Below are 27,500 nucleotides of genomic sequence, written 5' to 3' on the forward strand. Positions count from 1 at the left end.
AAGGCTGAACTTCTCATGTGTGGCTCATGCCACAGCAGGGGAGTAGGACAAGTTCTACCCTTATCTCATGCTAGAAACTGCAGAAGTTGCCAACTTTGTAAAAATTAAGGAGAGCTATTGCCCAGTTAAATCATTTTTCTAAACCTATTGAAAGAACTTATTAATCTGAATAGAGTGTGAATGAAACAAGGAAACTTCCACTAGTTCAAAACCAACTGTACAGACTTTTATATAAAACTTTTATGCAAAAGAAAACATATGTACTATTTCAGATCATTCTGTGAACTCCAGGTTATGTGTTGAAACAGTAGTGAAATATTTAGATAAAGATTAGAGTATAATAGGCATTTGTTTTGGTGAATAGAAAATAAAGTTTTGCCTCTTGCTACTATTTGATGTATTCTGCATGTTTTTTAAGATCTATGTCATATATAATTCAAAAATAAAAGTAGCCTCCATGATCTACCTGCAGCTTCCTGAAAGTAGCTCTGTTGAACCCCTGGCCATGGGCATCAACACCATCACATCCCAGACTCCTGCATGTCTGCACTGATAGATGATTTGTTCAGATGCTGCTGTGGTGGCTTTAGGTAGTCATGGATGTACAGGAGAAAGGAGAAACTGGACAAGCAAAGCAAGAGGGAAGATGAGGATGCCTGGCCTGGATTTAATCAGCAGCATCCACAGGACAAAGACCAAGCAGCCATCACCTTTGGACCACGGCCTCCCACTCCTGTACTCACTCAGGAGATGCTCCAGGAGTGCCAAGCAGGTCCTGCTGAAACCAAAGGGATGTGTTTAAGCCTGTAAATAACACTGGCATTGCAAGGGATGGCCCAGCTCCCTCCAATTCCACTCTCCAGCTGCGTGGCTGCCACACCAGGGCTGGACATGGATGGCTGTTTCACTGGGATAATGCTGGAATATTCAAAAGTGGCATTTTCCATATTAAATACAACTCATTAACAGGAGGGAGGTGGATTGAAATGCAGCAGAAACGGCAGAGTAAAATGAAATTATCAAGCAGAATTGCGTTTAAATGCCACAGAGCATTTGGAGAATGTCAAAATGCAACGACAGCACGAACACAGTTCACATAAAAGCTTAGTTAAAAACTCCATTCCCCACTGATTTAGTTTCACAGGCTGTTTGCAGTTCCAATAGAGCTGCAGTTGAGCTCTACAACATCCCCTAGGATGTTACAGGGTATGTCTCTCCACCTAAACATGAGAGCAGTGCACCACCACAAACAGCACGAGGTTCATCACACTCCTCTTCCCCCAGCACAGCTTTTTGTGCCAATTCCCAACTGTGCGAGTCATCAGGCTTTTAATCACAAAGGGCTTGCTTTTAAAAGAACATTTTAATTTTGGCCTTCTTACAGTAAGTTGTAATGGAGACTGATTAGCTGAGAAGTTTCATTTAATAGTGTTATATTTTTGCTAATGCTGCTCAATCACAACGAGCACAAAAGCCCCCAGGCATTATCGGATCAAACCACCACTTCTCAGCTCCTGCAATTATCCCCAACAATGGAGACGCTGGTATTTATTGGAGAATCCTGAGAAAATAAACTTTGAGGACAGCAATCCAGGGCAATTCATAGCTGGAGCAATTTCCCCCTTTCCCAGCAAAGGAGTGCCACTCTCCTTATAGATCTAACACTGCTCATACATTCCCTCTCCCTGACAGATTTCCCCCCTTTCCCAGCAAAGGAGTGCCACTCTCCTTATAGATCTAACACTGTTCATACATTCCCTCTCCCTGACAGATTTCCCCCTTTCCCAGCAAAGGAGTGCCACTCTCCTTATAGATCTAACACTGCTCATACATTCCCTCTCCCTGACAGATTTCCCCCCTTTCCCAGCAAAGGAGTGCCACTCTCCTTACAGATTTAACACAGTTCATACATTTCCCCACCCTGACAGCAAGGGGGATTTGAGTTCTCAGGGGTGGGTGCATCTTGCAAAATGCATGAGCAATACACTGCAAATAAGTGGCAACAAGCCACACATTTTCCTCTCCAGGTATTTCTAATGTATTGAAGAAAATACCTTGCAAAAAAATCCCTGAGAACTTTGGGCACATCTTCAATCCCTGTGCTGCTGAGGGGGCTCCTGGTGGTAACCAATGAGCAGGATGATTAAATCTATGACTTCTCATCATGTACCACTCTCTGGTGTCACCCTGTTCCTTCCACATTCCAGGCCTTGGGTCACCCACCTCCAAGCACAGGCAGGACCCATGGAGAGGAGCAACCTGCAATTCCCATCCATCCCATCCACCCATGGACCACACAGCTGGACCCCTCATTGCTTCCCATGGCATTCCCTCCTGTTTTCTCATGGGGGAAATACTTGGAAGGAGCGATGGGGAGGTTTGAAAATCAAGACTTTTCCAACCTGCTGCAAAGTCCTCCAGTGGGATTCAGTGGGCAGCACAGCTTCCCAGTCCTGAGCAGCTCAGAGAGCCCCAACAACTGTCTCTGCTCTGCCTCCACTGTGGCTGAAAACATAGAATCATAGAATCATGGAATCCTAGAATGGATTGGGTTGGAAAAGCCCTCCGAGATCATCAAGTCCAACCCTTGGTCCAACTCCAGTCCCTTTACCAGATCATGGCACTCAGTGCCACGGAAAAGCTCAGCTGAAAAACCTCCAGGGATGGGGAATCCACCCCCTCTCTGGGCAGCCCATTCCAATGCCTGAGCACTCTCTCTGCAAAGTTTTTTCTGCTCTCCAACTTCAATTTCCCCTGGCAGAGCTTGAGCCCATCGTGCCCCCTTGTCCTATTGCTGAGTGCCTGGGAGAAGAGACCAACCCCCACCTGGCCAGAACTTCCCTTCAGGCAGTTCCAGACAGTGCTGAGGTCACCTCTGAGCCTCCTCTTCTCCAGGCTGAACACCCCCAGCTCCCTCAGCCTCTCCCCACAGCACTTGTGCTCCAGTCCCTTCTCCAGCCTCGCTGCTCTTCTCTGCACATGGGCAAGCCCCTTGTTCTTTTAAAAATACATATATAAGTTCCTGTCCTATGACTTCAAGGAAGTGGCTGCAGTCCTGTGGACTGTCAAATTTCACAGGGAAATAAATACCATCCCAGCTTGGGGAGCCAGGATCATGAAGCTGCAAGGATGCTTGGATGAGGATCCACCTACACCTGGGTGAGGTGTGGGCTCAGCTCCCACCTGTGGGGCCAAGGTGTGTGGAGCCTGAGCACTTCCAGCCACTCCCTATACAAGGCAGGGCTTTAGCACAAGAATTTCACCATTTATGTAGACTCAACCAGACAGAAATGCCAAGTGTAGAAGCATATTAATTAGTTCTAATTAAGATGGAACATACATCTTCATGACAATATTCTGTGGATTCAGCACAGCCCTTTCTGCACCAAAGAACCACTTCAAAAAGCAATACAATGGAAGTTAATTGAAAAGTATAAATAGTTTCAAGTCCAAGCCCTCCCATGCTTTTTTTTTTGGTTCACCATTTTCAAGTATCATTTTCCTGCTCCTCTGGCATGTCTGGGAATGGCTCAGACAATCTATAAAGGTGATGAATTCACCACAGGCAGGATAAGCATCAAGTCATATCAAACAGCACAGCAAGGGAGTTGAAAAGCAAAGAAAAATAAATGTTTTTTTCCCATCTTCACACAACATGGATTTTGTGTTTGTCCCTTGTAACACCAGAAGGAGAAACAATTCAGGGCAGGTGCTGGTGCATCCTGGGGTCACACTGGTCACAGCACACTGAACCTGCATCCCAGGGGTGCTGGGGGAAGCTGGCACAGCATGGCAGCACAAAACAACCACCACCCAAGCCTGGAGCTCTTCCTTGAGCTGCAGGGACCACGGTCAGGTTCTTTTGAGGGGACTTGGGAATTCAGGATCCCACCTATTACAAACCAAGCAGCCTCCAACGCTGCATCCCAAAGCTTCTCCCAAGAGTATTTCACACCAAAATCCATCTTTCTGCAGCAAAAACACCACAGAGATGCAGACCAGGTGCTCACAAACTGGAAATGCACCCAGATCCAACCACAGCCTGTGTATCCAAGCCTTCATCTGCAATCATGGTTAGAATTTCTGCTGCTGCACCCGTGGGAGCAGGGTCAGCTCCTGGTGCACACAGGGGACCCAAAATAGCAACAAGCCCAAGCTTTTGAAATAATCCTGGAGCAGCAGCCAAGCTCTGCCTGCCCACAGCAGAGCTTTTAACCTTATTTTTTAAGTGGCAGGTAGGACAGTCCTAGGAGGGGACACGCTGGGTTTGCAGGAATGCTGCTCCATAACAAGACAATAAAACAGCTGCTGTGTGTGGCTCCAGCAACGTGACGTGTGTTCTCACGGTTTGGGGGTGACAGAGTGCATTTATTTCAGGAGCACAGGCTGTTAGTGCCTCACCACAGGACAGAGGAGGAGCACAGCCCAGTCAGGGTCACAGCAGGGAGGCTCAGCACCAGCCCACAGCCAGCTGTCCCAGGGCTGAACATGCAGGGTGGTCCTCTCTGGAGCAAATCCCCACATCCTCACCTCCTTTGAAGACCTCCTCTCCATGACCCACTCGGGAGTTTTGTTGTTTTACTGCTTGAACTGGAAGCGATTATGTTTGCACTGATCAGCAAGTATGAAATTAGGGGAGGACTTCAAAGGGCTGAAGTTGGTCTGCAAACAATTTACCACAGGATCTCCCCCTAAAAGGGCCACTGCACTCCCTTAGTGTGGAATTTCTGCCAGTTAACTCTGTGATGGATGTTGCCAACAGGCAAAGGGAGGGTCCTGTGGCAGCCCCCTCAAGTGAAGAGACAATCTGACTGTATCTTGTGCACACAGGGAGGCTCAGGAACATTCTAGTTCATGGTCTTGTCATCCCAGTGAAGACATTCAGCAAGAATCTGCATCCCCACAGAGCAGACAACTCCATGTCTTCTCCAAACAGGAATATCCAGTCCCTGGTCCCTGCTCTGATCAGCACCAACAACACCACACGGGATGCACAGCCAGGGACGAGTCTGCCCTCTAAAACATTTATTATTTTAAAGTCTAGACATCCACTGGTACTCATGCCAACTTCTAAAGCCTGACTTTGCTGTCTCCCTGCTCTCCCATGCCTCCTCCCCACCACAGTGCTCCAGGGAGGACAGCACCTCACCTTTACCCTTCCCTCCCAAAATCTGCACCTGGACAGTCATTTGGAGCCAAACATATTTGTTAGGGCACAAAGAGTGGGGATGGATGGATAGATGGGCAGCCAAACATGCCCATGGAGCCTCTGAAGACATTCAGGCAGGGGCTGGACCCCAAGGCTGCAGACAGAGGGGACAACACAGAGCGTCCCCATGGAGAAGGTGAGATGCCTGAATTCACTAAGGAGGTGGGTTATGAAACAGCAAATGCTCAGCTTTGCCAGTCCTGCATAAATAGAACCTCGTGGAGAATGGAAATTTCCCTTATGTTCATGTCCAACCCTCCTCCTCTCACCACTTGGGCACCAAGGTGCACAGCAGAGTGTTCAAACCAAAGAAAAAGGGATGGGCATGGAAAGAGAAGTTCTAGAAGGATAAACTCCCAGGGATAAAGAGTAGTAAGATAGAAGAGAAAGGAGCCTACATGGCTGGATGGTGAGAGCATCAGGAAGAGACAGAATGGCAGAGAGAGGGGGATGCACAGGGTCATCTCCTGAGGGTCCTTTCCTCCTACCTCTGACACTCTGTGCCTTACAGATGTTTGTAAGCACTTGAGCTTCAAGTGCATCTATCTGAGATTGGGCTAAAATTTCAGCTGTCAGGTCTCAGCAGCCTGTGAAGGTGCAGACCCAGATCTGTACGTGGCTTTAGCAGCTGGAAATTCAACTCATTTGTTCCAGGGAGGTTTCAGACAAAGGGAAGGCCCCGTGTTGCTTTTAACACACAGAAAGAGGGATTTGAGCAGCCAGAACCAGCCAAATGGTGGGAGAAATGCAGCCAAAGCTGCTCTGCTTTGAAGCTGGTGAAAGCCAACACCTCACTGTGGTCTGTGGCATCTCCCAGAGCTGGAAAGGTCTCCCTTTCCCACCAAGGTATCCTAATTCAATATCTGCCTGCTGGAAGTCATGTAAATAAAACATCTTGCCATGCAAGGGCTATTATTTGGGTGGTACAGAAATTCACATGTATTTCTAAACTGTGTTTAAAGCTCTGCTCACAACCTTCCATTGTTCTTACTTGCCATTTTAACACTCAGCAGGATGGTTTGGAGTTTGAGAACCACCAAGCCCAAAGAGCAATGACCTTTTAGACAAATAACACCACCCAGCCTGTAATTTTTTGTGTTAGCAGAATGCAGCCACCAGCATATGTATATTCCACACAAAAACATGCTAAGGGAAATACATCCAAGTGCTTAGGATGGGCCTTCCTCCCTTCAAAGGCTTGCAGGAAATCATTACCACAGAGGAGCAGCTCTGCACTGCCTTCAAAGGTTTGAATCTACTGGGGCTTTAGACAATTCATTAACCAGGGAACAGGATTTCATCTGCTTTTGGGCAGCTCTGCATTAGTATCCACTGGCAGTACCAAAATTTGGGGTGTGAGGATCCCTGTTCAGCTCCATGCCCATCCTCTCCCTCCTGCTTTCTGCAAGAGCACAGACCAAGGAGATTATAAATCTGTACGAGCCCTTGAGGAAAGTGGAGGTTGAAAGAGAAATACAGAAAGGAATTGATTTCTCTGAGTCATCTGAGCAGCACTGGACATCAAAGGCAGCACTGACCCAAAGCCCATCCAAGCCCTCCCGTGTTCCTCTGCAGTGCCCACCACCCACCTTTGGCAAGCACAGTCCTCCCCATGGCCAGGAACTACCAATAACTGCCTTTATCTGTGATGCTGCTGTTTCCAGCTCTGCTCTGGAGCACAGTCCAGCTTTCTCTGCACACTGAGGTTCTGAGGGGTGTCTGCAGTGATGCTCCAGCTTCCACCCCAAGAGGAACTGGAGGATGATCAGAGTTACATCCCACCACGAAGCTGCAGCCCTTGACAGCTCTGGTTGTTATTAAGGCAACAGAAAATTGCTTAGGAATAACAGTAACTGTGCAGTAGACACAGACAGATGACTCCTACACTGATCCTACAGTCCCTGACAACACCATTTTCCTTAAACCAATGACTTTCTGTGCTCATGCAGCCCTGGTTTGTTCACAGGGGTTTTCTCTGGGAGTTACCTGTCCTAACAAAAACAGACCACACATTTGAAAAGACAGGAGCCTCTTCCTGAGCTGGGTCATAAATAACCAGTGAGGAAGGGAGCACAGAAAGGACAGGCAGCAGTGTCAGGGGTCTTGCACTCACTGACTGATATCCCCTGGCAACCTTCTTACTTTTCCCTGGGTTTTGTTTCTCCCCAAAGTCAGGACGTGAAAACAGGGCTCAGCTTCAGGATCATGAGACTGTCTTTTCACCATCCCTTTCCCTCTCCCCTTCCCTTCCACCCTGCACAAAACAAGGGTGCCCAAATCAGAGCCCCACTGGGCAGGAACCCACTGGAAAATGCAAAGTTCATTTAAACCTTGGCACAACAGGAGGTCCAGGGGGGTCACTGAAGTCTCCCCATGGAAACATCCAGCTCAAGGAAGTACATTTTACCTCCTTTTACAACACCAAATAGTGATTTTAACCAAAAGCCATCTGCAAACTGCACAGACCATGCATTAACTTTGCCTTCTCCCAGGAACACGTGGATCCAGGAGCTGATGATGAACCCTCCACCACATTCCTCCACTGCTCAAAAGCTGCAGCCTGGAAGGCAACCTGCATTAAACATCTGCAGCTCCTTCAAAACCCATTAGCACCAGGACTGTGTGTTACAGAGCCTTCTCAGGGGTTCCCCGGGGCCCACTCTGTCCCTCCCACACTGGCTGACAGCACTCCAGGCTGCCCTGGACACTCACAACTCCTGCACTGTAACACAATGCCTGAGCACCAAACAGCAAAGAATTCCATATGCTACTTGGATCTGGAGCTCAGATGAAAGGATTTGTCTGAAACTCACAGACCCATCCCTCTCTCCCTGTGTTAAATGAATGCCATTCAAACAAAACTGGGTTTTTAAGAAGCGTGTTGGCTCCAAAATGAGGACAAAGCCCAGCAGAGTGTGTGAGGACACACCAGGTGCCCCTTCCAGTGCTTCCAGCAGCTTGTGTTTTATAACAGAAGCAAAGCAAGACACACAGAGCTGTCATTTACGCCAAGCAAGCGCACACACCTGCTCACAGTCCACTGCTGAGATGGAATAAAACACCTGAGCATGCATTTGATACATAAGACATAAAGCAATGAAAGATACCTGAGTGGCACTCAAACCCTTCCTGTGCCCTCTATGCAGCTTTGCAGCACTGGAGAACCCTGAGGCACAGTTGGCAGAGCTCAAACCTTGGGCTATGCCCAGAAAACATTCAAGGCCAGGCTGGACTCGGGCTCTGAGCAACCTGATCTAGTGAAAGATGTCACTGCTCATTGCAGGGGTGTTGGACTGCATGATCTTTAAAGGTCCAGACCACCCAAATTATTCTGTGTTTGGTTGGTCAGAGCATGGTGCTAATAACACCAAGGCTGTGGGTTTGATCCCCCTACAGGCCATTCACTTAAGAGTTGGACTCGTTGGTCCCTGTGGGTCCCTTCCAACTCAGAATATTCTGTGATTCTGTGATAAGATTCCATGAAAAGATGTCTTGTCTTGGGGCAAGGGAGAGTGACCACCAGCAGCAGGTCTTAGAGCTGCCCAGGACTGGATCTCCCAAGACCTACCATGGTCCAACCACATCACCCTATGTCCCAGTTCAGGAAACTGGGTCCAGTTTATCCCTGTGTGGGGGTGACCAAAGCTGTGCATTCTAAACCCTCCATTCATTGCCCACAACTGTTCCCAATGGCCCATTGGCAGCAGCTGCCCAGGGCACACCTGAGCCCTCGGGCTGGGAGCTGGCTGGGAAAGAAGCCTGGCAGAGGAGCTGGGACAACTCCCCTCCAGGGACTCCTTGGCACCTCCACACCCACCTGAGGGCTCAGCTCTGCTCAGGGGCCACCAACCATTCCAAAATCCCCCCTAACTGCCAGAGTCAGATCCCCCAGTGTGGAACTCCCTGCCCTGGGGGAGGCACTGGGGGCTCCCACCTGGGCCTGAGGGGACAGAATCTTGGGGTTTGGGGACTTGGGGGATCACTCAGTGGATCCAGAGGAGGAGCAGAACCTGGATAGGAGGAGCCCACCACTCTCCACCAGACTGTGCCATCATCTGCACCAACAGGTTTTTCACCTTTTCCTTTGCACTCTGGGGAACCATGTGGGGTTCAGCACAGGGGCCACCAAACCCCCCTGTGTTTGTGCTCCAGGGGGTGGGTTACACTGCTGGGCTTGGGGGTTAAACCCAATTTCTCCTTGTGCCACTGCATTTATTGTAATATTGTTATTAAATTGTAACTCTGACTTATAATCTCTTTTGTGCTGGGTTCATTTCTCCTGCCGCTTTACCTTTAAACCAGCACACCCTACAAGCACTCAACACCTTCCTCACCAAGCCAGCACCAGCCTCAGCCATCAGGAACCACCTACCTTGTGAGAGTAGTGCTGATCCACAATCCTGGCCAGCCCGAAATCACCGATCTTCAGCACCAGGTCCTCGGTGCTGATGAAGATGTTGGCTGGCTTGAGGTCACGGTGCAGGACGTTGGCCGAGTGGATGTACTTCAGCCCGCGCAGCAGCTGGTACATGAAGAGCTTGGCGTGCTCCTCAGCGAGCTTCCCCTGCTCCAGCAGCCGCGCCAGGTCCGTCTCCATGTACTCCTGCACGATGTACACCATGTTGAACTTGAAGAAATCCCCGCGCAGGTTGGCGCCTTTGGGCCCCAGCACCTCGTACACCTTGACGATGTTCTCGTGGTCCAGGCGGCGGATGATCTTGATCTCGCGGAAGGCGTGCTTCATGCTCCGCGCGTCGCCGATCGTGATCTTCTTCACCGCCACTTTGCGGCAGCTCTTGCTGTCCAGGGCCGACAGCACCAGCCCGTTGGCCCCAAAGCCCAGAGGGCGGAAATTCACAAAGCGACAGCCCAGGTCGTACCCGTACATGCTGGCGATGCAGTCGCACTTCTCTGCCATTTCCGCTGATTCTCTGTCCTCACTCGGAAAGCCACGAGAGTGTCAGAGATTCCAGGTCAGAAATGTGGCTGGAAATCAAGCCCCTCATCATCACTTACAGATGCTTCGAGGGGTGGTCTCGCTCTGAGCCCATCACTTCAAGGTGGCACTCAGTGGGAAGTAAATCTGAGCACACACACACACACACACACAGAAGTAAAATGTTCCAAACTGGGTGAGAAATCAAGGGCTGGAAGAGCCTTTCCAAGCAGCGTGGAGAAACGCAGCCCAGTGATCTCCAGAAAAGCAAGATAGTGCTTTTTCTTGAGACTAAGAGATGAGCACTGCTACATTTTTCAGCCCCTGCCTGGTCTCCCTTCTCCGGTATCCTGGAGACAGTGCTGAAGCACGGGGCTGGTGGCACAGATGGATGCCTGGCCCCACATCCCTGATGTCTCAGTGCTGGGGCAGCTGGCTGGCCCCATTGTGGGGCAGAGCCCAGAGCAGCCCCATGGCCCCTCTGCTGCCCCAAACCCTCCCTGCCCACAAGTCCTGACAGTGCTGTCCCCACCAGTGAAGAGCATCCAGGCACCGTCCAGCCTTCCTGTGGTCAGCAAACCTTCGCCCTCCTCCTCGCTCCCTTCCTGGAACAGGCAGATCCCATCTTTGGCACACAGAAATCCCAAGGGCAGCAAATGTTTTGCAGACCAAAACTCAGTTTTTGGGTGGCCTTCAGCGCAGCAAGTTCCCCAGTCTGCAGTTCCAACACCTTCCCCTGGCACGTCTTTCTCCAGCAGAGCCAAGCGCCATCCGACCGTCACAGCCACACGAGGAGCTCCCTGTGCTGCTGCACAGCCCCGTTATCTCTCAGCAGGTCTCAGCCTCGCCCCTGGAAGAGAAGAGGAGTTGGATTCATTTTATACCAGCACTGCCTACGCCCTGCCTACGTAACAACTTGCTGAAGGTTAACCATGAGCAAAACTGTGACCTTTTAGAGGCTCATTAGTTACCCCTCCGAACGCACGAGGCATCACCAGCATTTTTCAGCTGCCTAATTCTCCCTTTCCCATCTGCAAGACACAGAGAACTGTAACTCTTCCCTTCCTCTTTGCTGCTTTTTTTTTTTTTTAATTTGCCTGGAAATGTTATGGAGCAGTTTGGAAAGGCTGAGCAGCATTGATGGAAAGCACAGAGCAGGTGAGAGGACCAGGGAGTTTTTCAGCTTATAACCAGAATTGCTTGGGCAAATGAGGTGGTGCCACCCTGGCTAGCTTTGCAAAAAAGCCTTTAAAACTGGCAGTGAGGGTGGGACAACCCCTGAATTTGGGGTCTCACAGCAAACCTTGGCAGCAGGCTGGGGATGCCACCTATGGTCCTCTTTGAAACTAACTGAACACATAAATACATGTATATATGTTAATGATATATAATAAAGTTGGTTTTTTACCCTCTATTACTGAGAAAAGACTTCATGACACCATTGGCATTAAGAAGCTGGAACTGATGAATGTGCACCCAGTACAAGATGGGTGAGCAAGTTGTGGTGTCTCTGGAGTGTAATCCTGTATTCCAAAGACTCTGTGCCAACAGAAGCTCCCCTGAGTAATGGAGGAACCTCCCATGAAGATGCACTCATTGGCTTTTAAAGAAAAGATCAGCAGCAGAGGAACCTGCTGGCATCAGGGCAGACCCTCACCCCACTGCCTGCAACTCACAACACCCGAATATCAACATCCACTGGGGGTAAGGATGCAGACTGAGCCAGAGGATCCCAGTATGTGGGGGATTTTCCTGACAAAATGTCATTTTCCAGTGGCATGCAAGGGTGGTCACAGGCCAGGGTTCATTTCTCACACCTGAGTTGGGAAAAGAGAGCTCAAAACCCTCAAAGCACTTTCAGTTTTTCAGACAAGCCACTGTGATTTGTAACCTGCAAGTATTTCATCTGGAAACAGGATGGAAGAAAAGACCTGAAGCTCCAGGAAACAGCTGGGCTTTTTCTTCCACATGATCAGCTCCAAGCCTTCCACCTGCCATGTTTAGGAATCTCGGAGGAGCAAGAACACTTCTCCTGCCTGACTGTGGCCACAACCTGGTCCCAAACACCCCCTAACACCTTATTCTGCTGCACCCCATCTTTGCCATCCACTGAGGGGACCTTTCTGAACCTGGGGAGACTTGCAGGGACCAGCCAGCTGCACAAAGGCAATGACCTCACACAGGGATGTACCAGACTACCAGCTGTTCCCAGTGCTGCTCAGGGGACTAAAATAAAATAAAAAAAATCACGGATCTGCTCCTGTTGTGCTCTTCATGCCAGAACAATGCCTGTGTCAGAGCTCTGAAACACCAGAGCTGCTCCATTCACCCAGCAGTGCATTCACAGCCTGGTCCTTTGCTCTGCAGACCCCAAGCACAGGGCATTGCTGGTGGGACCCTCCTGTTCTGTGGCAGAAGTTACCAGGAATAATGAGAGAGAAAATCCCAAATGCTGAGCAACCATCCATCGTTAAAGGTGGAAGAGAAATGTAACACTCTAGGGCAACATGGAGCAGCAATTTGAAGGGGGAACCAGCTAATAGTTAAAGACAGAGGGACCATCTGACGGTGGGGAGGAGGGATGCAGGCAGGGCAGGGATACCCTCTGAGGAGCATCTACCAGCAGTCTGGCAGGCTTCCTTGTTCCTGTAGTTGGAAGCAAAAATAATTACAGCCTCTTTTCAATCCAGCAATTATCTAATGCTGGTTTCTGCACGCAAGGATTGAACAGAGAAAGCTGCTCTTGCCATCAGCAAGTGGGGCAGTGCACAGCCAGAGAGCCTTGGTCCATAGTCAAAGGAGGGGGAAAAAGGCATGGGAAACAAGGAGTGAGGAGGAAAAAGAAGGCAAATGAATCTTGAGGCTCTGCAAGGGAAGGGCACCCTGTGCAGGGAGGTTCTCCCTGTGTTGTAACTCAGCTGTAGGGCCATGGAAAGGGAGCACACGTTGATCAAACCCAAGGAGTGGTGGAGGGACTGAGGACAAGACAGGCTGGGGCTTGATGAGCAATCACAGGGCTACAAGAGATACAGCTGGCTGCAGCAGGAGTGGAGCTTTTCCACTTGTGGGGAATGACCTGAGCTTCCTAAGCCTGTGCTGGACACCTCAGTCTCTGCACAGATCTCCTGCACATCCAAGGAAAAGAAAACCAAGAAAAGTAACAAAAATTTCCTACTGGTAAAGGGAACTCACAGAGTTTGGATCAAAACAGGTCAACAGGGTGCCATGTCAGGTTTGAGATCCATCTCTGTATCTCACCTCTCAGCCCCATCACCCAGAACCACCACACTGCCCAGGTTTTTGGCACTATGTTCCACTGAGGTGTCCCTGCCCATGACAGGGGGTTGGAACTGGATGATCCTTAAGGTCCCTCCCAGCCAAACACTTCTGCAATCCTACACTCCTATAAGCCAAACTCCACAGGGTTTCTGAGCCCAGGTAGTGCTGGATGGGATGTGGAGTAAGTTCCCACACCGAGCTCCAGATGCAATGGAAAGAAACCAAGTTTTGCCTCATCAGCTTAATTATTAATAATTAGTAGAGTTCTAGAAGCACTGAAAGGGAAAATGCAACACATGAAGGGAAAAGAAAGAGCCCTATTTAACATCACAATCAAAGTGATGGCCTTTGAGGTGCTCCAGGCTGGTCTCACTGCCCAGCTGAGTGATGGCCCTGCAGCACCTTCTGCAATTAGAGGGGCCAAGGCTGAATCACCCCTACGAGGACAGCCCTGGGGGATGCTGGTGGGATGCTCCTGTCCTCTCTCTCATGGCTCAGCCTCTCTCACTGAACATCCAAGAAAAAGCTGCTGGATAATACAGGGAGATGCCCCACAGCCAAGTGACCAGCAGGCAACGGATTCCCACAGGGACAGAGGCAGGTGCAAGGGGGGATTCTGCCTCTCTGCCCCCTCAGGTGAGACCCCACCTGGAATTCTGCCTCCAGCTCTGGGGAACAACAGCACAAGGTCCTGGAGCTGCTGTAATCAGTCCAGAGGAGGCCACGGAGATGCTCCAGGGCTGCAGCCCCTCTGCTCTGGAGCCAGGCTGGGAGAGCTGGGGGGGCTCACCTGGAGAAGAGAAGGCTCCAGGAACACCTGAGAGCCCCTGCCAGGGCCTAAAGGGGCTCCAGGAGACCTGGAGAGGGACTGGGGACAAGGCATGGAGGGACAGGACACAGGGAATGGCTCCCCAGTGCCAGAGGGCAGGGTTAGATGGGATATTGGGAAGGAATTGCTGGCTGGGAGGGTGGGCAGGCCCTGACACAGGTTGGGCAGAGAAGCTGTGGCTGCCCCTGGATCCCTGGAAGTGCCCAAGGCCAGGTTGGACGGGGCTTGAAGCAACCTGGAATAGTGGAAGGTGTCCCTGCCAATGGCAGGGGGTGGAACTGAATGGGCTTTAAGGTTCCTTCAAACCCAAACCATCCTGGGATTTGATGGCTGACCACTGCCTCTCTTTCTCCTTCTTTTCTCTGCCTCCTCCAACCACAATGACAGCAAACAATAAAGATCAAGCTGACCAGCCTTCCACTAAAGGCTCCAGGAGTTACTTTTCCAGTCTCCTCCATTACCCAAACCAGACATTGCTTCTGAGCAGTTATTTCATTAGAAGCACTAAAGACATGAAACACAGAGTGCACACAGCCTGAGTGCTGCTCCCGAGTTATCTGAGCAGCTGGTGCCTGGAAACTGCAGCAGGAGAACAACCATCTGACTATTTAAATGTGCTTTTCCAAAGCAGGGCTGCATTTAACCCAAGCAGGGGTTCAAGATGCCACCTCATCATCAGCAATCCCAGTTTTCCCTCTCTTCTTGGTTCTTATTCACTGAGTGTTATCTCAGTGGCCTCATGAAAATCTCTGCCACGACCAACAGTGGCCATGAAAGCAGCAGTGATGACACTTGGCTGCAGATGACGGAAACTGTGGTCAGCTTTTATGGAGCTACAAACCAGAATCCCAGGGACTTTTCAAGCTGACAAGGCCAGGATCTGATAGCCACTTAAAGAGACAAATTCAATGGGAGCTGCAGGACAAGCTGCAGCACAACACAAGCAGTGGGTCCTGTGGCACAGCAGAGGGTCAAGAGCACCCTAAACTTTTGCTCATGTGCTTGACAGAGGGTTTTTCTGGGCTGCTTGAAGACAGAACACAATGGGACTCAGGGAGCTCTGGGTGCCCTCAAGGGGGCTCAGGAGGACTCTGGGTGCCCTCAAGGGGGCTCAGGAGGGCTCTGGGTGCCCTCAAGGGGGCTCAGGAGGGCTCTGGGTGTCCTCAAGGGGGCTCAGGAGGACTCTGGGTGCCCTCAAGGGGGCTCAGGAGGGCTCTGGGTGCCCTCTAAGGGGCTCAGAAAGGCTCTGTGTGCCCCCAGATGGGCTCAGGAGGGCTCTGGGTGCCCTCAAAGGGGCTCAGGGTGGCTCTGGGTACCCTCAAAGGGGCTCAGGGTGGCTCTGGGTACCCTCAAAGGGGCTCTGGGTGCCCTCAAGGGGGCTCAGAAAGGCTCTGTGTGCCCCCAGAGGGGCTCAGGAGGGCTCTGGGTGCCCCCAGAGGGGCTCAGGGGGGCTCTGGGTACCCTCAAAGGGGCTCAGGGTGGCTCTGGGTACCCTCAAAGGGGCTCTGGGTGCCCTCAAGGGGGCTCAGAGGTGCTCTGGGTGCCGTCAAAGGGGCTCAGGGGGGCTCTGGGTACCCTCAAGGGGGCTCAGGAGGGCTCTGGGTGCCCTCAAGGGGGCTCAGGAGGGCTCTGGGTGCCCTCAAGGGGGCTCAGGGTGGCTCTGGGTGCCCTCAAAGGGGCTCAGGGTACCCTCATCTATCCTAGTTTAAAGCCAGGGAAGTTTTGGGTTACTTTCATGAAGCATCCACCAACAATTCTGCTGTTCTGCAGACCACAAATCCCATCCAGATAACAACTATGTGTGAAGTCACAGTCATGCTCCAACCTGCAGCACAGCCAGAGAGAAGGGTCAGGAGCTCCTGTAATTCCCACATTCCCACCAGCCTGCCCTCCAGTCCCCTGGGAATGGATGGACAAGGAGAGGCGAGCAAGGAAAAGGATGGGGTTGCTTATACAGAGAATTAAACAACCAAATTCTCAAAAGGCATTGTGCACTTAAGAATAACGCAGGAGATGTAGAGACAGATTCCCTTTTGTTGGACACTGAATATATTTTACAGTTTCAATTTACCTGTAACTTGCTTTTTGACCAAGCTGCAGCCACTGCCTCTGCACAGACACAGCGTTTTATGGGACCCCTTGAGCCATAAAACACAAGGATGAGGGAATTGAGAAGTTTTCTGTTGTTCTCACTCTCTCCTCTAAGCAAGGAAAGTGTTTGGCTGGGATTTGCACTGACCTTTCTGCTCCCTTCACTGCTCCAAGGGCTCAGGGGGCTCAGGATGCCTTCAAAGGGGCTTGACAGGGGTTCTGGGTGCCCTCTAAGGGGTTCAGGAAGGCTCTGTGTGCCCCCAGAGGGGCTCAGGGGGCTCTGGGTGCCCCCAGAGGGGCTTGAGGGGGGTTCTGGGTGCCCCCAGAGGGGCTCAGGGGGCTCTGGGTGCCTTCAAAGGGGCTTGAGGGGGGTTTTGGGTGCCCTCAAATGGGTTCAGGAAGGCTCTGTGTGCCCCCAGAGGGGCTCAGGGGGCTCTGGGTGCCTTCAAAGGAGCTTGAGGGGGGTTCTGGGTGCCCTCAAAGGCATTCAGGAAGGCTCTGTGTGCCCCCAGAGGGGCTCAGGGGGCCCTCAAGGGGTCTCAGGGTGACTCTGGGTACCCTCAAAGGGGCTCAGGGGGGCTCTGGGTGCCCTCAAAGGGGCTTGAGGGGGGTTCTGGGTGCCCTCAAAAGGGCTCAGGGGGCTCAGGATGCCTTCAAAGGGGCTTGAGGGGGGCTCTGGGTGCCCTCAAAGGGGTTCAGGAAGGCTCTGTGTGCCCCCAGAGGGGCTTGAGGGGGGTTCTGGGTGCCCCCAGAGGGGCTCAGGGGGGCTCTGGGTGCCCCCAGAGGGGTTCAGGGGGGCTCTGGGTGCCCCCAGAGGGGCTCAGGGGGCTCTGGGTGCCTTCAAAGGGGCTTGAGGGGGGTTTTGGGTGCCCTCAAATGGGTTCAGGAAGGCTCTGTGTGCCCCCAGAGGGGCTCAGGGGGCTCTGGATGCCTTCAAAGGAGCTTGAGGGGGGTTCTGGGTGCCCTCAAAGGCATTCAGGAAGGCTCTGTGTGCCCCCAGAGGGGCTCAGGGGGCCCTCAAGGGGTCTCAGGGTGACTCTGAGTACCCTCAAAGGGGCTCAGGGGGGCTCTGGGTGCCCTCAAAGGGGCTTGAGGGGGGTTCTGGGTGCCTTCAAAGGGACTCAGAGGGCTCTGGGTGCCTTCAAAGGGACTCAGAGGGCTCTGGGTGCCTTCAAAGGGGCTCAGGGGGCTATGGGTGCCCTAAAAGGGGCTTGAGGGGAGTTCTAGGTGCCCTCAAAGGGGCTAAGGGGGGTCTGGATGCCCTCAAAGAGGCTCAGGGGGGTTCTGGATGCCCTTAAAGGGGCTCGGGGGGGGGGCCTCTGGGTGCCCTCAAAGGATCTCAGAGGGTTCTGGGTGCCTTCAAACAGGCTTGAGGGGCTCTGGGTGCCCTCAAAGGGGTTCAGGAAGGCTCTGTGTGCCCCCAGAGGGGCTCAGGGGGCTCTGGGTGCCTTCAAAGGGGCTTGAGGGGGGTTCTGGGTGCCCTCAAAGGCATTCAGGAAGGCTCTGTGTGCATCCAGAGGGGCTCAGGGGGCCCTCAAGGGGTCTCAGGGTGACTCTGGGTACCCTCAAAGGGGCTCAGGGGGGCTCTGGGTGCCTTCAAAGGGGCTTGAGGGGGGTTCTGGGTGCCCTCAAAAGGGCTCAGGGGGCTCAGGATGCCTTCAAAGGGGCTTGAGGGGGGCTCTGGGTGCCCTCAAAGGGATTCAGGAAGGCTCTGGGTGCCCCCAGAGGGGCTTGAGGGGGGTTCTGGGTGCCCCCAGAGGGGCTCAGGGGGGCTCTGGGTGCCCCCAGAGGGGCTCAGGGGGGCTCTGGGTGCCTTCAAAGGGGCTTGAGGGGGGTTCTGGGTGCCCTCAAATGGGTTCAGGAAGGCTCTGTGTGCCCCCAGAGGGGCTCAGGGGGCTCTGGGTGCCTTCAAAGGAGCTTGAGGGGGGTTCTGGGTGCCCTCAAAGGCATTCAGGAAGGCTCTGTGTGCCCCCAGAGGGGCTCAGGGGGCCCTCAAGGGGTCTCAGGGTGACTCTGAGTACCCTCAAAGGGGCTCAGGGGGGCTCTGGGTGCCCTCAAAGGGGCTTGAGGGGGGTTCTGGGTGCCCTCAAAAGGGCTCAGAGGGGCTCTGGGTGCCCTCAAAGGGCCTTGGGGGGCTCAGGGTGCCTTCAAAGGGACTCAGAGGGCTCTGGGTGCCTTCAAAGGGGCTCAGGGGGCTATGGGTGCCCTAAAAGGGGCTTGAGGGGAGCTCTGGGTGCCCTCAAAGGGGCTAAGGGGGGTCTGGATGCCCTCAAAGAGGCTCAGGGGGGTTCTGGATACCCTCAAAGGGGCTCAGGGGGGGGCTCTGGGTGCCCTCAAAGGATCTCAGAGGGTTCTGGGTGCCTTCAAACAGGCTTGAGGGGCTCTGGGTGCCCTCAAAGGGGTTCAGGAAGGCTCTGTGTGTCCCCAGAGGGGCTCAGGGGGCTCTGGGTGCCTTCAAAGGGGCTTGAGGGGGGTTCTGGGTGCCCTCAAAGGCATTCAGGAAGGCTCTGTGTGCATCCAGAGGGGCTCAGGGGGTTCTGGGTGCCCCCAGAGGGGCTCAGGGTGCCCTCAAGGGGTCTCAGGGTGGCTCTGGGTACTCTCAAAGGGGCTCAGGGTGGCTCTGGGTACCCTCAAAGGGGCTCAGGGGGGTCTGGATGCCCTCAAAGAGGCTCAGGGGGGTTCTGGATGCCCTCAAAGGGGCTCAGGGGGGGACTCTGGGTGCCCTCAAAGGATCTCAGAGGGTTCTGGGTGCCTTCAAACAGGCTTGAGGGGCTCTGAGTGCCCTCAAAGGGGTTCAGGAAGGCTCTGTGTGCCCCCAGAGGGGCTCAGGGGGCTCTGGGTGCCTTCAAAGGGGCTTGAGGGGGGTTCTGGGTGCCCTCAAAGGCGTTCAGGAAGGCTCTGTGTGCATCCAGAGGGGCTCAGGGGGCTCTGGGTGCCCCCAGAGGGGCTCAGGTTGCCCTCAAGGGGTCTCAGGGTGGCTCTGGGTACTCTCAAAGGGGCTCAGGGTGGCTCTGGGTACCCTCAAAGGGGCTCAGGGGGGCTCTGGGTGCCTTCAAAGGGGCTTGAGGGGCATTCTGGGTGTCCGCAAAGGGGCTCAGGAAGGCTCTGTGTGCCCCCAGAGGGGCTCAGGGGGCTCTGGGTGCCCCCAGAGGGGCTTGAGGGGGGTTCTGGGTGCCCTCAAAGGGGCCCAGGGGGGGCTCTGGGTGCCCTCAAAGGGGCCCAGGGGGGGCTCTGGGTGCCCTCAAAGGGGCCCAGGGGGGGCTCTGGGTGCCCTCAAAGGGGCCCAGCGGGGGCTCTGGGTGCCCTCAAAGGGACTCAGAGGGCTCTGGGTGCCTTCAAAGGGGCTCAGGAAGGCTCTGTGTGCCCCCAGAGGGGCTCAGGAGGCTCTGGGTGCCCCCAGAGGGGCTTGAGGGGGGTTCTGGGTGCCCCCAGAGGGGCTTGAGGGGGGTTCTGGGTGCCCTCAAAGGGGCCCAGGGGGGGCTCTGGGTGCCCTCAAAGGGGCCCAGGGGGGGCTCTGGGTGCCCTCAAAGGGGCCCAGGGGGGGCTCTGGGTGCCTTCAAAGGGGCTCAGGGTGGCTCTGGGTACCCTCAAAGGGGCTCAGGGGGGTCTGGATGCCCTCAAAGAGGCTCAGGGGGGTTCTGGATGCCCTCAAAGGGGCTCAGGGGGGGACTCTGGGTGCCCTCAAAGGATCTCAGAGGGTTCTGGGTGCCTTCAAACAGGCTTGAGGGGCTCTGAGTGCCCTCAAAGGGGTTCAGGAAGGCTCTGTGTGCCCCCAGAGGGGCTCAGGGGGCTCTGGGTGCCTTCAAAGGGGCTTGAGGGGGGTTCTGGGTGCCCTCAAAGGCGTTCAGGAAGGCTCTGTGTGCATCCAGAGGGGCTCAGGGGGCTCTGGGTGCCCCCAGAGGGGCTCAGGTTGCCCTCAAGGGGTCTCAGGGTGGCTCTGGGTACTCTCAAAGGGGCTCAGGGTGGCTCTGGGTACCCTCAAAGGGGCTCAGGGGGGCTCTGGGTGCCTTCAAAGGGGCTTGAGGGGCATTCTGGGTGTCCGCAAAGGGGCTCAGGAAGGCTCTGTGTGCCCCCAGAGGGGCTCAGGGGGCTCTGGGTGCCCCCAGAGGGGCTTGAGGGGGGTTCTGGGTGCCCTCAAAGGGGCCCAGGGGGGGCTCTGGGTGCCCTCAAAGGGGCCCAGGGGGGGCTCTGGGTGCCCTCAAAGGGGCCCAGGGGGGGCTCTGGGTGCCCTCAAAGGGGCCCAGCGGGGGCTCTGGGTGCCCTCAAAGGGACTCAGAGGGCTCTGGGTGCCTTCAAAGGGGCTCAGGAAGGCTCTGTGTGCCCCCAGAGGGGCTCAGGAGGCTCTGGGTGCCCCCAGAGGGGCTTGAGGGGGGTTCTGGGTGCCCCCAGAGGGGCTTGAGGGGGGTTCTGGGTGCCCTCAAAGGGGCCCAGGGGGGGCTCTGGGTGCCCTCAAAGGGGCCCAGGGGGGGCTCTGGGTGCCTTCAAAGGGGCTCAGGGTGGCTCTGGGTACCCTCAAAGGGGCTCAGGGGGGTCTGGATGCCCTCAAAGAGGCTCAGGGGGGTTCTGGATGCCCTCAAAGGGGCTCAGGGGGGGACTCTGGGTGCCCTCAAAGGATCTCAGAGGGTTCTGGGTGCCTTCAAACAGGCTTGAGGGGCTCTGGGTGCCCTCAAAGGGGTTCAGGAAGGCTCTGTGTGCCCCCAGAGGGGCTCAGGGGGCTCTGGGTGCCTTCAAAGGGGCTTGAGGGGGGTTCTGGGTGCCCTCAAAGGCGTTCAGGAAGGCTCTGTGTGCATCCAGAGGGGCTCAGGGGGCTCTGGGTGCCCCCAGAGGGGCTCAGGTTGCCCTCAAGGGGTCTCAGGGTGGCTCTGGGTACTCTCAAAGGGGCTCAGGGTGGCTCTGGGTACTCTCAAAGGGGCTCAGGGTGGCTCTGGGTACCCTCAAAGGGGCTCAGGGGGGCTCTGGGTGCCTTCAAAGGGGCTTGAGGGGCATTCTGGGTGTCCGCAAAGGGGCTCAGGAAGGCTCTGTGTGCCCCCAGAGGGGCTCAGGGGGCTCTGGGTGCCCCCAGAGGGGCTTGAGGGGGGTTCTGGGTGCCCTCAAAGAGGCCCAGCGGGGCTCTGGGTGCCCTCAAAGGGGCCCAGGGGGGGCTCTGGGTGCCCTCAAAGGGGCCCAGGGGGGGCTCTGGGTGCCCTCAAAGGGGCCCAGGGGGGGCTCTGGGTGCCCTCAAAGGGGCCCAGGGGGGGCTCTGGGTGCCCTCAAAGGGGCCCAGGGGGGGCTCTGGGTGCCCTCAAAGGGACTCAGAGGGCTCTGGGTGCCTTCAAAGGGGCTCAGGGTGACTCTGGGTACCCTCAAAGGGGCTCAGGGGGGCTCTGGGTGCCCTCAAAGGGGCCCAGGGTGGCTCTGGGTGCCCTCAAGGGGGCCCAGGGGGGGCTCGGGGTGCCCTCAAGGGGGCCCAGGGGGGGCTCGGGGTGCCCTCAAGGGGGCCCAGGGGGGGCTCGGGGTGCCCTCAAGGGGGCCCAGGGGGGGCTCGGGGTGCCCTCAAGGGGGCTCAGGAGGGCTCTGGGTGCCCTCAAGGGGGCTCAGGAGGGCTCTGGGTCCCCTCAAGGGGGCTCAGGAGGCCTCTGGGTGCCCTCAAGGGGGCTCAGGAGGGCTCTGGGTACCCTCAAGGGGGCTCAGGAGGGCTCTGGGTGCCCTCAAGGGGGCTCAGGAGGGCTCTGGGTGCCCTCTAAGGGGCTCAGAAAGGCTCTGGGTGCCCCCAGAGGGGCTCAGGAGGGCTCTGGGTGCCCTCAAAGGGGCTCAGGGTGGCTCTGGGTACCCTCAAAGGGGCTCTGGGTGCCCTCAAAGGGGCTCAGGGTGCCCTTAAAGGGGCTCAGGGGGGCTCTGGGTGCCCTCAAAGGGGCTCAGGGGGCTCTGGGTGCCCTCAAAGGGGCTCTGGGGGGCTCTGAGTGTCCTCAAGGGGGCTCAGGAGGGCTCTGGGTGCCCTCAAGGGGGCTCAGGAGGGCTCTGGGTGCCCTCAAGGGGGCTCAGGAGGGCTCTGGGTGCCCTCAAGGGGGCTCAGGAGGGCTCTGGGTGCCCTCAAAGGGACTTGCAGTGCCTTCAAAGGGGCTCACGGTGCCTCAAAGGGGCTCAAGGAGGCTTTGGATGCTCTCAAGGGGGCTCAGAGGGGCTCCTGGTGCCCTCACAGGGGCTCTCCACTGTCATATTTCAGCAAACTCCCAGGAATTCCCAGTGCAAAATCCAACCATGACACTTGAGTGAGCTTTTCCTTGTCACCGCCCCCACTCCGAGGGATGAACTCATTAAAGCTCAAGTGTCTGAACAAGATGCCTGCTATTAACAGAGCACCACAGGTGCTAATTAAGGGAGGATAACAGTGATCTCTTGCTTAAGCACCTTGTAAAGGGCGGGATCCCACAAACCATTACATCTTATCAGCTGGACCCATATTAAACACTGGGAGCGAGCAGGGAAGTTCTGGCAAGGGCTGAGCTTATTCATTCACCTCCTTCCTCCTCTTCACCCCAGCATCCCTCCCATCCAGTAAAAGCCTTTCAATCGTCCTTTATCCCTGCCCTACTGCTCCCTGTGCCACAGCATTCCTGCCAGGCACAGGGGATTCCATCCCCAGCCTGGAGGAGCCTTCAAGAGACCCTGTGGTGGACTGAGACAGGGAATTCAGTGCCCGCTGCTGCCGTGATGTCTTTAGACTTGCTGGAGACTTGTCTGTCTTTAGGAACTCTCCCCAAGCTTTAGTCACAGTGCTGGAGTCACTGAAGCAGCGAGAAGTATGGACAAGGCTCCTGTTGATCTTCGCTCCCACGCCAGCAACTGCTTCCAGGCTCAGATTTAATTAGCCCTTCCCATCAGTAAACACAGCTCCTGGTGCTCAGTTTGGCAGGAACATCCCACAGAGAGCCCCAGGGAGGGTTGATCCTCAGGGCTGAACACAGGTGAAGGCACAGCTCCTGCTCTCCTCTTGGCAAACAGCCTCTTCCTTTCCCTCCAGCAGCCCAAGCCATGAAATAAGGATGTGGTTCCCTGCTTTGCAACCTCCTGCAGCCCAAACTATGAACTCTGGACCTGGTTCCCTCCTTTATAACCTCCTGCAGCCCAAACTATGAACTCTGGACCTGGTTCCCTCCTTTATAACCTCCTGCAGCCCAAACTATGAACTCAGAACCTGGTTCCCTCCTTTATAACCTCCTGCAGCCCAGACCATGAACTCAGGACCTGGTTCCCTCCTTTATAACCTCCTGCAGCCCAGACCATGAACTCAGGACCCGGTTCCCTCCTTTATAATCTCCTGCAGCCCAGACCATGAACTCAGGACCTGGTTCCCTCCTTAATAACCTCCTGCAGCCCAAACTATGAACTCTGGACCTGGTTCTCTGCTTTGCAACCTCCTGCAGCCCAAACTATGAACTCTGGACCTGGTTCCCTCCTTTATAACCTCCTGCAGCCCAAGCTATGAACTCAGGACCTGGTTCCCTCCTTAATAACCTCCTGCAGCCCAGACCATGAACTCAGGACCTGGTTCCCTCCTTAATAACCTCCTGCAGCCCAGACCATGAACTCAGGACCTGGTTCCCTGCTTTGCAACCTCCTGCAGCCCAAGCTATGAACTCAGGACCTGGTTCCCTGCTTTGCAACCTCCTGCAGCCCAAACTATGAACTCAGGACCTGGTTCCCTGCTTCCCTTCCCTCCTGCAGCCCAAAACATGAACTCAGGACCTGGTTCCCTCCTTTATAACCTCCTGCAGCCCAAACTATGAACTCAGGACCTGCTTCCCTGCTTCCCTTCCCTTCTACAGCCCAAGCTATGAACTCAGGACCTGGTTCCCTGCTTCCCTTCCCTCCTGCAGCCCAAGCTACGAACTTAGGACCTGGTTCCCTCCTTTATAACCTCCTGCATCACCCAGGAACACGAGGTCTCCATCACAGCACTGGGGGCTCCATGTCCTGCCCCTCCCTGAGACCCTCACATATCCCAGCACTTACAGGGCTGTGCCCTGTTCTGGTGCCCCAGGAGAAGAAGCACAGCAGGAGATCAGATCTGGCAGATGGAATCCCAGGGAAAAAGGAAAATCATGGAGCAAGAACCCACCCCAACAAACCCAGCTGGATGTCAGAGAAGCTGTTCACAGGATCATTAAGGTTGGAAAAGGCCTCCACCATCGAGCCCAACCATTAACCCAGTACCACTGTGTTCAGCATTAAGCCAAGTCCCCACATACCACATCCACATTCCTTTGGAACACCTCCAGGTTCCCCAGACCTCATGGTGAACACAGCCAAGACACTGATCCTCCTTGCTGAAGAACAAAAGTTCTTGTGCTGTGTCCACAGCCACCTCAGTGCTGGGGTCCTGTCCCAGTTCAGCAGGTGGGACCAGTTTATCCCTGTGTGGGTGTGACCAAAGCTGTGCATTCTAAACCCTCCATTCATTGCCCACAACTGTTCCCAATGGCCCATTGGCAGCAGCTGCCCAGGGCACACCTGAGCCCTCAGGCTGGGAGCTGGCTGGGAAAGAAGCCTGGCAGAGGAGCTGGGACAACTCCCCTCCAGGGACTCCTGGGCACCTCCACACCCACCTGAGGGCTCAGCTCTGCTCAGGGGCCACCAACCATTCCAAAATCCCCCATGACTCCCAGAGTCAGATCCCCCAGGGTGGAACTCCCTGCCCTGGGGGAGGCACTGGGGGCTCCCACCTGCACCTGAGGGGAGAGAATCTGGGGGTTTGGGGACTTGGGGACCACTCATTGGATGCAGAGGAGGAGCAGAACCTGGACAGGAGGAGCCCACCACTCTCCACCAGACTGTGCCATCATCTGCACCAACAGGTTTGTCCCTTCCTTTTCCTTCGGACTCTGGGGAACCACGTGGGGCTCAGCACAGGGGCCACCAAACCTTCCTGTGTTTGTGCCCCAGGGGGTGGGTTACACTGCTGGGGTTGGGGGTTAAACCCAATTTCTCCTTGTGCCACTGCACTTATTGTAATATTGTTATTAAACTGTAACTCTGACTTATAATCTCTTTTGTGTTGAGTTCATTTCTCCTGCTGGTTTTCCTTTAAACCAGCACAGGTCCCCACCAGATACACCCCACTCTGGCACTCCAGACATCACCACAGGCTCTGTGCACACACTGGGACCTGTCTGGAAGCAAGCTGCCAGGTCAGAGAGCTGCTGCTGTGACCTCCTCTGAGAGAAGCTCTCACTAATCATCAGTGGCAGAATGACCCCCACCCCGGGCAGAATGAGACCCTCCTGTGCCAGAGCTGCTTATGGCAAAGAGTCAGAGATTACCACAGGGTATCAATGAGTGCACTCCAGGTTTCTGAATGTGGATTTTATCCTGCCAGCTTCACTACAGCTGCTGATGCACAGCCCATCAGGTGCTTTGCATCATCTAAGTAAACTCTTTTCCACAAAGAGGGTTTTCTTCTGGGATCTATCCTGCCCAGACAGCACCAAACTACAGCCATACAACAGGATGAGCAGTGGACCATATTCCTCTTTCTCTGAGAACAGCACTTATCAAATGTCTTATACACCAGGGTCCAAGCAGAAACTCATCAATAACTAATTGACAGGAAGCTCAACAGGAGCCACCAGTGTGCCCAGGTGGCCAAGAAGGCCAAGGGGATCCTGGCCTGGATCCAAACTAGCGTGGCCAGCAGGCCCAGGGCAGTGACCCTTCCCCTGGACTCTGCCTTGGGGAGGCCACACCTTGAGTGTTGTGTTCAGTTCTGGGCCCCTCAGTTGAGGAAAGAGATTGAGGGGCTGGAGCGGGGCCAGAGAAGAGCAACGAGGCTGGAGAAGGGACTGGATGTGGCACTGAGTGTCCTCTGAAACACCTCCATGGGCAGAGAATCCAACATGTCTTGATCCAACCCCACTGTGATCACCAGCCCAGGGCACAGAGTGCCCTGGGCTGGTGATCACAGTGGGGCTGGATCAAGGGTTGGATTTGATGATCTCAGAGGTCTCTTCCAACCCAACTGAGAAGAGCAACGAGGCTGGAGAAGGGACTGGAGCACAAGTGCTGTGGGGAGAGGCTGAGGGAGCTGGGGGTGTTCAGCCTGGAGAAGAGGAGGCTCAGAGGTGACCTCAGCACTGTCTAGAACTCCCTGAAGGGAAGTTCTGGCCAGGTGGGGGTTGGTCTCTTCTCCCAGGCACTCAGCAATAGGACAAGGGGGCACGATGGGCTCAAGCTCTGCCAGGGGAAATTGAAGTTGGAGAGCAGAAGGAAATTCTTTGCAGAGAGAGTGCTCAGGGATTGGAATGGGCTGCCCAGAGAGGGGATGGATTCCCCATCCCTGGAGGTTTTCAGCTGAGCTTGGCCGTGGCACTGAGTGCCATGATCTGGTAAAGGGACTGGAGTTGGACCAAGGGTTGGACTTGATGATCTCAGAGGTCTTTTCCAACCCAATCCATTCTATGATTCTGTGATTCTATAATAAGATGAGCAGGGATGCAAACAGCCAGAAGGGATGCTAAAAGCCAGAAGGCTCCAAGTAGCACTGTCGCAGAAGGAAGATAAAATATCCATGAGCCTGTGGGAAAAGCCACAGGGAAAAGGCAAAACCCAAGGGAAACAGCACAAAACCACACCAGAGTCCTGGCCTGAATAACAGTAAAACACACAGTTTTCCCATGCATAGTGAGTGGAGCAGCAGCATCCAGCACCAAAAAAGCAGTTTTCAGCACCTCTGCTGCCCAAAACTCTCTAAGGAAAACAGAAATTTCCCTGCTTAACAGCTTAGGGCACTTGTGGACAGGCCAAATTACACTCAGGGGAAGGGAGGAAAAAAAAAAGGGAAAGAAAAATCAGACAACGCTCATTAGTTCACAGAAAGAACAGAAAACAAAGAAGAACTTGCTGACACTCGCAGGGATTTTAAGCAGTGTGGGAAAGCCACTTGTCTGTCCCTGTGGCCAGTCAGCCATGGAGGGGGTTGTGAGTGGCTGGACAGGGCTGGGATGTGAGGGAAGGCTTTGCTTCCCTGTGGGACCCAGCACGTGCAGCCAGACAGCACCCAGACAGTGCCTGAACAAACAGAGCCCCATCACGGTGCTCACACACATCCCCCTGCCCGCCCTGCACAGGCACCACCCTGCAAGAGCCCACCTACAGCTCTGCTGTGTCAACTCCAGGGAAAC

The 27,500-nt window shown here is 54.7% G+C and overlaps 1 protein-coding gene across 3 annotated transcripts in view; it reads right to left on the bottom strand.

Annotated features, from left to right (window-relative positions):
• MAPK4 (mitogen-activated protein kinase 4) overlaps window positions 1–27,500 on the bottom strand; it is a 69,463-nt gene that overhangs the window by 22,077 nt on the left and 19,886 nt on the right. For all 3 annotated transcript variants that reach the window (XM_071580316.1, XM_071580317.1, XM_071580318.1), the window contains one exon: window positions 9,582–10,995. In XM_071580316.1, coding sequence (XP_071436417.1) covers window positions 9,582–10,127 — 546 coding nt within the window. In that variant the 5' untranslated portion in view covers window positions 10,128–10,995. The remainder of the gene's footprint in view (window positions 1–9,581; window positions 10,996–27,500) is intronic.

The sequence above is a fragment of the Pithys albifrons genome, chromosome Z, assembly GCF_047495875.1.
Source record: "Pithys albifrons albifrons isolate INPA30051 chromosome Z, PitAlb_v1, whole genome shotgun sequence".
Lineage (NCBI taxonomy): Eukaryota > Metazoa > Chordata > Aves > Passeriformes > Thamnophilidae > Pithys > Pithys albifrons.